The following is a 10,155-nucleotide window of genomic DNA, read 5'->3' on the forward strand; positions in this document are numbered from 1 at the left end:
ATCAGAGCTGTGACTCAATCTGCTCAAACTCAATCTATGATAGTCTGTCTATAACGAGCTATGCAATATTATTGTTAGGTATTATTTTTGCATTGAAAAAAAAAAGATTTTTGTATTATTAATATTTTATCAGGGCACTCCTGCAAGAAAGCAGCCGCTGCTTTAGTACGGGTGTCAGCTGACCAGCGGTTGGCCAATCACAGATCAGCTGGTGACGTCGCCGAGGCTGTAAACATGTACAGTATAAACACATGGCTGTCAGCTCCTGCACTCAGACAGTCAGCATGGACAGAGTAAGTCTTCTCACTTCATTATTACTCAGTGCTGGGGTTTGTTCTGTCTCACTGAACTCGTACTTTAATGTGTTTGTAACTATAGATGTGTCGCTCCTGTTGTTACATCATCGCTGCCGTATTATTTTGCATAACAAGTCTGCTTGTTTTCAACACTGAAGTTTGCAACGAAACTATTTAAAAGATTAACACGGTCGGCTATTTCATTTAATGAAAAAAAAAACATCATGCAAATAACAACTTGTAGTTGCACATCGAAAAAGGTAATAACCCAGACAGCAAACTGACATTGAATCAACGTGGAAACGACGTCTCTCATGACATTGAAACAACGTTGATTTGCTCATCGAATTAACGTTGAACCAACGTCAGACGCGGCATTCTTCAAAGCTAAATGAAATCGAAAATTGGTTTGCTTTCATAACGTTGAAACAACGCGTTGATTTCAAGTTGATTTTCCGTTAGTTTTGAAAGAATGACGCGTCTGACGTTGGTTCAACGTTAATTCGATGAGCAAAACAATGATCAACGTTGTTTCGATGTCATATTTCCACGTTGATTCAATGTCAGTTTGCTATCTGGGAACGTGATAATAGTAAACGCTGAATTGTTTCTGCGCCATTAGCTCCAGTTTACAAGCTGTCAATTCTGTTCCTGTCAGAAATACTGCGTCGTAGTTTTCATTAGTTTACTATTATTAGTGTGGGAAAGAGTCAGTGCTTTTCAGTAAAAGGCGTAAATTCAGTATGGTGGCACTTTATACATAGTTGAACTTCAAACAATATGATGAGGGATTTTATCTTCATCTAAAAAGGGAAATAGTGGAGGACTGTGGGACTCGGTGAAGAAAGCCGCTTTTGTCATCGGATCTGGGCTTTTCTTCCTGGTCGGGTTTAGAAACTCAGTGACATGGTGAGCAATTTTCATTTTCATGTCAGCCTTGCATTAAACCTCATGATCTGCTGCCTGTGCTGTATCTGTCCTGTATCCAGCGATCATTCATCGTTAAAGAGCTGCTTGTGTTTTGAAGGCATTTGCAGAGGTTTTGGGGAGCGTCTGGAGACTTCTGGCAGACACAGTGGACCAAGCTTCACCAAGCCATGGGTGGAAATGAGGCTGCCTTGTTCTTTATCGGTTAGAGATTAGTAAAACTTGTTTTTAACCTTTATGCAGCTTCCCCTCTGGACATTGATCATGAAATGTTCATCTGTTGTTCCAGACTGAACCGTCTGCCTTTAAAGTACAAAAAGAGAACATATTGATCTTTGTTAGTGTCAGTCTGGACCTGGAAAAGTTCACTTAAATAATATAATTTTGGCAAAAAACACTGTATTCTGCATCAAGACATTTTATTTAGTTGAACTTTCCAAGTAATGCAAAGAGTTGAAAGTGGTTTCTGGCCAAACATGACTGTCTGTGGTGTTGAACAGGGACGATGCTGGTGCCGACGCTCTCCTTCTGGCTGTTCAACGCCCTGCTGATGCTGGTCGACACGACGGGGAAGCCGAGCTTCATCACACGCTACAGGATCCAGCCTGACAAAAACAATCCGGTACCGTCCTGTTTAAACTCTGAACCACGTCTGTTTCGAATGGTACAGGAGTCATCCTAGGGCCATCCAACCCCATCTCACAGCAATTCGTACGAATTTTACAAGGTGGCTAATTCGTAACAATTCGTACAGCCTCACTCTTACGAATTAGTACAATTTTTGCTAAATCATACCTATTTTACGAGTTGGCCAATTTGTACGAATGACCTACCCCTGACCCCGCCCCTAAACATACCCATTGCGTGGGTTTAGACAAATCGTACGAGTCAGCTCTTATGAATTAGTACGAATTAGCCACTTTTCAATCACTCGTACGAATTGGTCCTGAGATAGCGTTGCCATCACTCCACTGTGACTCCAATTACAACTGACCGGTGTCGAATAATGTTACAAAATACTCCTTTTCAGATAAATGCTGTTCTTCCGAACTTTCTATTCATCAAAGAATCCTGAAATAAAATTGTACACAACTGTTTTCAACATTGATAATAAAAATTAATGTTTCTGTAGTTATTAATATTGGCCACCAAATCGATATTGGCCGATATTTGTTTATTTTTAATGTTATTGTCTCAATATGAGAATTTGGCCGATATATTAAAGCTGGTAAATAATATTTCCTTCAGCGGAGACACTTTAGATGGGCTCTGTTCAACATGACGGCTTTAAACTGCTTGAAATATGATTGAAATCACTTCAGAATAGGAGAAAACAGTTCAGTGCAACATGTGCATCGCAAATCTGTCATATAAGCCACGTAACATTATCATACTCATCATTATAGACCATTTCAAAAGATGTAAACAACACTGGTCCAGAAGCACTTCCTGTTTCAGTTTTTTAACACTACATAAAAGCTGGGATAAAATACAACCAACAGAACATTTAAAACTGAATCAAAAAGTTAAACAAACATCTTTAAGATGCTTTCTTTACATGTGAAATAAAGAAAACAGTTACAAACTGAAACAGGAAGTGCTTCTGGACCAGTGTTGTTTACATCTTGTGAAATGGTCTATAATTGTGTGTTTGGGACGTGGCTTTTAACGGTGAGACTTGTTTTCGTAATCAGGCTCTCCAAAATTATATAAAAATGTGGGTTTCGATTTATCTGCCAGTATATCATATCGATGCATCATATCCCTATTATGTTTACAGTATTGTTCAATAAAACCATACGGTTACTTTCATTTTAGACTGTATGGATCCAATTATTAATAACAAAAAAAATATCCAATTGTTGGATTAATCATCACAATAATTGGTCAATTACTAAAGTAGAAAAGAAGACAGATCCAGCTTTCTCTCATTAGTTCTTGCTGGGAAATGTATTCACACAATTATTTTGCTGTTATTGCACTGATTTGAATGCATTTACTATTAGACCAGTACGTTTTTTGAAAACCTCGTCATTAGAGAAATTGCATGACGCTTCCTTATTTTGTGTCTCGCTAATAATGCCGACATGTTTCAATAGCATCTCCGATTTAAACATGAAAGGGCAAAAATGCAGGAAAAAAATAGTTCGAGTTGGTCAATTTAAGTCATTTTTATGTAGTACTTTAGACTTCTGTTTCAGTAAATCAATTTAAAACTCTTAATTAAGTTATTGATTTGCAGCAGCGCTCAAAGATGTTAAGGGTGTATTAGTAATATATCTGCAAATATTGCTATGTATTGATATACTACAGTAAATATATATTAGAGTGTCTCCTTTGTGTGTAAACCACGGCTCGATGTTTGACTGTATTTCTGCTCATAGTCCAGATGTCGTTGAAGGAAAACATTGGTCTGTAAAGTGATAACTTTCCGTACTGATAACAATTTTAGCACGCATTGCATACATTTAGATTACACAGCACATATAATCTTAAAATAACAGTCGTAAACACGTTTCGATGATGTGGTGTGTAATAATAATAATGCCTGGCTATTAAAGCAAAGAGAGAAGCTCAATAATACCCTGTTTATGAGAAAGTTCAGAGTTCACCGATGACAGTCTCAGCCATTATATGAAGCAACTGATAATAATAATAATCTGTACAGGTTTTCTCTCAGATTATGCGTTACCCTTCAGTAACCTCCACTTTAGAGAGATAAGTAACAACTACATGTCAACTAACGAGTTGGTTGAATAAGTTGACATGTATGAAAGAGTAACGGCCCTATCACACACCAGGCGCGACGCAAGTGTGTTTTGCTAGTTTCAGCTCGACGCAGTTTTCATTTTTACGAGTGTGTGTTCAGGTTGATGGAGCGTTGCTATTATGAGGAACTGAAATAGACTGAGACATTGACCAACAGAAACCCGGTCTAAAGTCAATGGCACAATGTTTTATTTGTTATTTAAAGAGCGTGTTAGTAATATTAGTGCACAATGTGCTACACCCTGCTTATTACACACACACACACACACACAGCACACAAACATGCCAAGGTTAAAAAATTACAATGTAAGAGTTTATAATAGTCTACATAAAGATATTGTGAATCCGCCTCGTCTCGTAGATGGTCTCGCTTTAACCTCACACACACACACACACACACACACACACACACACACACAGCTTTAACCTTGCACATGAGCAGATCTGTTTCCTTGCTAGAGAAGCGTTCAGTCTTTTTCATGCTAATTCCTCCGTGTAAATAGCGAATCCGCCAAGCGAGCGCAACTGGCTATAAAGCGAATGGGAGACGAGACTCTGATTGGTTTATTGCACGTTATGCCCAAAACACACCCATGACTCATTAAGAGAATAGAGACAACACTTTTAGACCAGCGTCAAAAGTTTTAGACTTTTAGACAGGTGTCGGTCATCAGCAATCACGCCAGCGGCCTAGCGCCCCTCTCTCGCGGCCTCGTCCTGCTCGCCACACTATAGTCAGTAGAAGGTCTGTTGCGGAGCATCAAAGTAAAGTGTTAGCAACTCAATGTAATGAGTACCAGTAATGAGTGTTTTCCCGGCAGGTGGACCCAGGCCGGTTGCGTCACGCGGTGAAGACGGTGCTGTTTAACCAGGTGTGTCTGTCAGGGCCGGTGGTGGTTCTGGTCTACATGCTGATGCAGTGGCGCGGGGACCCGTGTAGCCCGGAGCTGCCCAGCTTCCACTGGGTCCTGCTGGAGCTGTCCGTCTGCGGCCTGTTGGAGGAGGTGCTCTTCTACTACACACACAGGTCAGTCACATCATACTCTTCTACACACACACACATCATACAGCTCACAGCAGAATCAGTGGCTACATTTACATGCAACCAGATAATCCGTTAGTAATCCGACTGAAGAGCCCTCTAAAAAAGGCCCTCATATAAACACCTTAGTCGATGTGTGTGTGAGTGTGACTGAGTTTAAACACCTTAATCAATCCGATTGAGCTCGATCCGAATCACATTTCTATGTATTTAAAGGGGTGGTTTATTTCTTTTCTAATCTGATGGAGAAAAGCCTTGCCGCATCACAAACACCCCTTGCCAAGGCAGCAGAGGAGGCGCCTCTGGAGGAGTGAACCCTTAGACCCGCTGGCGAAGCCCAAGACAAGAGCAATAGCATCCCTGACCCAATGTGACATAAGAACCATCTTTATGGTCAGAAGTTTGTCAGACGCTGACTCTAGAGGATCAAATGGGGTTCAACCAGACCCTTATGGACTATAGCTAAGTCCCACGAAGGAATCTTGTTTGTTACGGGAGGCCTCAGTCGTCTGGCCCCACGAATGAAGCGAGCGAGTAGAGGATGTCTCCCGAGTGGCACCCCGTCAACCAAGACGTGGCGAGCCAAAACATAAACCCTGAGAGTGGCGGAGCATGTGCCTGTTGATAACTTTTCCAGAACTGAAGCAATCTAGCAGTTGACCGGATCTGCATCATGTACAACACAACACCTTTTAAAGACATCCATTTGTCTAGTGGAAGAGGCCCTAGCACTTCGAATGGTCTCAATCACGGCAGGCGTCCCTCAGTTCGTACCCATCAGGGGCCAAACATGAAGGATCCACCGGTCGGAGTGAATGGCTGTTTTTGTTTTGAAGTCCATTAAAGTGCATCCATCAATCATCATCCGTTTAATTCCATCACACACAGAATATTTCTCTGGTTCGTGCTCATCTTCTTCTGCTGTTTCAGGCTGGTTCACCATCCGTCGCTCTATAAGAGCATCCACAAGATTCACCACGAGTGGACGGCTCCGGTGGGAGTGGTGGCGCTCTACGCTCATCCGGTGGAGCATGTGGTAAGATCCGGCTCAGATGTGAACATGTGACCCGTCCAGTGGGTGTGTGCTGAAAGCCCTTGATGTGTGTGTGTGTGCAGTTGTCCAACATGCTGCCGGCTCTGGCGGGTCCGGTTCTGCTCGGCTCGCACGTCGCCACCACCAGCCTCTGGTTCACCGTGGCTCTGCTGGTGACCACCGTCTCTCACTGCGGGTACCACCTACCCCTGCTGCCCTCGCCGGAGTTTCACGACTACCACCATCTCAAGTAAGTCCAGCGCTCACTGTGTCCATCAAATGAAAAGGACATTCGTTTTGCCCAGATTTTATTTGAAATGAAGTCGCTCCCGTTCATTCTTCGATTCGAAGTAAATCGTAGCCTTAAATAATAGGCTAACCTTGAAGGATTAGTTCACTTCAAAATTAAAATGTTCTGATAATTTACTCTCCTTCTCCACATCATCCAAGATGTTCATGTCTGTCTTTCTTCAGTGGAAAAGAAATTAATGTTTTTGAGGAAAACATTCCAGGATTTGTATCCATATAGGAGGGCAGTAGTCAAGACCACCTTTGCCAAGTCCAAAACCAGGACTAGTCGAGTCCAAGTCAAGACCGAGTCCAGAACAGGAAAAAAGTCTAATACATGACATTATCAAGACAATCATTTTGAGTTTGATCTTAAAGCAAAAACAGTGTCAAAACACCCAGGATTTTTAGGTATAGACATTCCCCTTGACATCATATAGTCTTCTAATCTAAAGAAAAGAGAATGATGACATATGGTGATACCTCATAATAGTGTTCAAACTGATACAAACACTAACCCACTACTATTACCACTGCTAGGTGCTAGTAGCCTACTGAGCATTTGAGCTACTAAATGACAAAATAGCTTCACTCCAGTCAAATATATCTGTGGTAATTTCTTCACGTTAGACCAAACTATTATTTTAACTAAAACTGCAGACGGACTGAGTGAAAATGCAAACTCACTGTCTGCCAGTAGGTGGCGCTTGTGGAACCGCAGCAGTTTCTCTGGTTACCGCTATACAGCAGTTTACAGACTTTGTAACATTTCCACAATTTTAGGAAAATAATTACAATGCAGTTTTTACACAAGTCCGGAATAGAGTTCAGCAAAAATAAAACTGTTTTTGATTTATGTCCGGCCGACCGGTTCATCTGTAGTCATAAGCGTACTGGTCGTGTACAGTAAGACGTGTGTGCAGTTTATGACTGAGAGATAGAGTTGATCTGTGCTGTTGTCCAATCAACTATGCTCTACTTTCAACTCACGCAGTCAACTTTGTTCTCGTGAGATAACCGGCAAACTCTGGAGAGCTGTTCAACTATCTATAGCCGTCCATGTGAGGATACATACAGTACATGCAAACTGGTGATGCATCATGGGACAGAGTCAAAACTCTCGATGTCCTGCCCATTTTCTGTGATAAGATTAGCCAATTCTGTCCCACCATATCACTCCATATCAAGCAGCTTATTAGTAAATTATCACCTCTTAAGTTTTCATTTGCAAAACATCGATGAGCCATCGAAGGTGTCATCACTGTAGTCGCTGTATGAAGAATATCTGTGTAATACGTCACAGTTTACTTTATCCTGCTCTCCTCACTTACATTATAACTATAGTGTCCTAAACATATCAAATATGATATCTGGTGTCTGAATAATTTTTGTCTGTATGTAATTTCCTTTGGTGTTCCACTGAAAAAGCAATGTTTTCTAGGAGGAAAATCAAAGGCAATAGATTAAACATGACGTTTCATGCGGACATCTCCAGTTCGGCTAGACTGACTACAGTAAAGCTACAGTTCTTGCTTGACCCCTGCCTCTCTTCACCCGCAGGTTTAACCAGTGCTATGGAGTGCTGGGTGTGCTGGACAGGCTTCACGGGACCGACGACAAGTTCCGTAACTCAAAAGCGTACGATCGGCACACGGTCCTGCTGGGTCTGACCCCGCTGAGCCAGAGCATCCCTGAACCCGCCAAGAAAGCGCAGGATTAACCAGAATGCACGTGTCAGACGCGTTCCTGTAGTCTCTGCAAGAGTTTATCAGCAGTGTAATCGATCGGGATTATGGACACACTCCTGCATTCAGTATCAGGTTCATTCAACCTAAAGCGCTTTACTAATATATGCAGGACTACTGTATCACACTTTACTCTATCTGAAGATGCTCTAGTCCGTGTTTGGGATCAGGGTTCAAATCCTGTCAAATGACCTTATGTCGTGAAGATATGATCAGTCCTTTTTATTGTTTTAATCTGTGTCCGAGTTCTCATATGTGTCAGAATAGCTCCAACATTTATACAGTTGATGAAAGATTTTAATACTTCTGATCAATGCTATATTTTAATCATGAAAATCTGGTGCTGGTTTCTTGGAACTGAACATGTTCCACACATCTACTCTTGATGAGTTCAGTTTCTGGATGTTCTGACCGAAGATCACTCATTAAAACTAACCTGTATCCCCGGATGTGTTTGCATCTTTAATAATTCTGATGCTCAGAGTAAAATAATGACACGTGCTGTTCAATTTGTCCTCTGGAAACAGAATATGCACGAAGAAATCCATCGTCATACAGGCTTAAACCAGGGGACTTATTTATAAAATGCTGCATAGAAACCCTCCAGCACTTGATCTACCAGAAGTGAAATCTGTAAATTGCAAATGACCCTGAATGGTTTCAGATCTCCGCTTTATAAGCACTGCTGTATTAGTGCTGTTAACATATAAGAGAGCGTCCAAGTCAACGTCCAAATGTGTTGCTTGAGAACGGCGAGCAGCAAGAAGAGGAATTTCTAAATTCCTGCATTCTCCGACTCTCTTCCAGAAGGGAAAACATAGTTTTCACGGCAAACACCGACTGTATAAATCTGAATGTTGGTGTACTGAACCCCAAACTGAATGTCAGAATGGGAAAGAAAGGGGATTTAAGCGATTTTGAGCGTGACCGGTCTGAGTATTTCACAATCTGCTCAGTTACTGGGATTTTCACACACAACCATTTCTAGGGTTTACAAAGAATGGAGTGAAAAGGGAAAATCATCCAGTATGGGTCAGTCCTGTGAGCCAAAATGCCTTGTTGATGCTCGAGGTCAGAGGAGAATGGGCCGACTGAATCAAGCTGATAGAAGAGCAACTTTGACTGAAATAACCACTCGTTACAACCGAGGTATGCAGCAAAGACACAACACACACAACCTTGAACAGCAGAAGACCCCACCGGGTACCACTCATCTCCACTACACATAGGAGAAAGAGGCCACAGTCTGCAAGAGCTCACCAAAACTGGACTGGAAAAATGTTGCCTGGTCTGATGAGTCTCGATTTCAGATGGTAGAGTCCGAATTTGGCGTAAACAGAATGAGAACATGGATCCATCATGCCTTGTTCCCACTGTGCAGGCTGGTGGTGGTGGTGTAATGGTGTGGGGATGTTTTCTTGACACACTTTAGGCATGATGTAGATATGATATATAGCTGCTCCATTAAAGATGCTGTATGTAATTTATGCCCTGTAATAATGCATGAATATACCATAACATGTTAAATCCAGCATATTGCAGCCATGGTAACCAGTAAACACATTCTTCCAAGCTCAGTGACAACAGGCATACTAAAATATGGATAAATACTGGAGATGTTCTTGAGAGATGGAGACAACTTTAAGCCAGAAAGACTGAGTCGGCGGGCTGTGCGGGATGATCGTGAGCACACTTAATCCCACTCATGACATTACATAACATGATTCAAAACATATATATAGTGCAAAACATGCAACTTGTTACATCTTCGGTTCAGAGAGATGGTTGAACGGTCCATAACTCTCTGAATTAAATTAGCCCTGCTCTCCTGAGGAACAAATGAAGATATGGTGTGATGACTGGATAAAGACGGAGGCTAAGGCTTCAATCGTGCCAACACGTGAAAGGACTAGAGGATGGATCCTGAAGATCGAAAAGATGCTTCGGCCATTGCGCCCCAAAAACAAAAGAACGCCAAATCAATTCTTCATTTACAAAAACCCGACACACACCATTTAGGCTGGTCTGATCTCTGCTGAAAAATCCAGCACGAAC

General features: G+C 41.8%; 1 protein-coding gene across 1 annotated transcript; it reads left to right on the forward strand.

The window, feature by feature from the left end:
* Positions 1-191: 191 nt before the first annotated feature.
* Positions 192-8,541, forward strand: faxdc2 (fatty acid hydroxylase domain containing 2). Its single transcript, XM_039663534.2, has 8 exons — positions 192-293; positions 1,108-1,205; positions 1,324-1,427; positions 1,724-1,845; positions 4,814-5,019; positions 5,965-6,070; positions 6,151-6,317; positions 7,916-8,541. Exons 1-8 carry the CDS (start codon positions 252-254, stop codon positions 8,073-8,075), a joined length of 1,005 nt encoding a protein of 334 aa, XP_039519468.2. The 5' UTR covers positions 192-251; the 3' UTR covers positions 8,076-8,541.
* The last annotated feature ends 1,614 nt before the right edge of the window (positions 8,542-10,155 follow it).

This window comes from Pimephales promelas, chromosome 19 (assembly GCF_988280905.1).
Source record: "Pimephales promelas chromosome 19, fPimPro1.hap1.1, whole genome shotgun sequence".
NCBI classification, from domain to species: domain Eukaryota; kingdom Metazoa; phylum Chordata; class Actinopteri; order Cypriniformes; family Leuciscidae; genus Pimephales; species Pimephales promelas.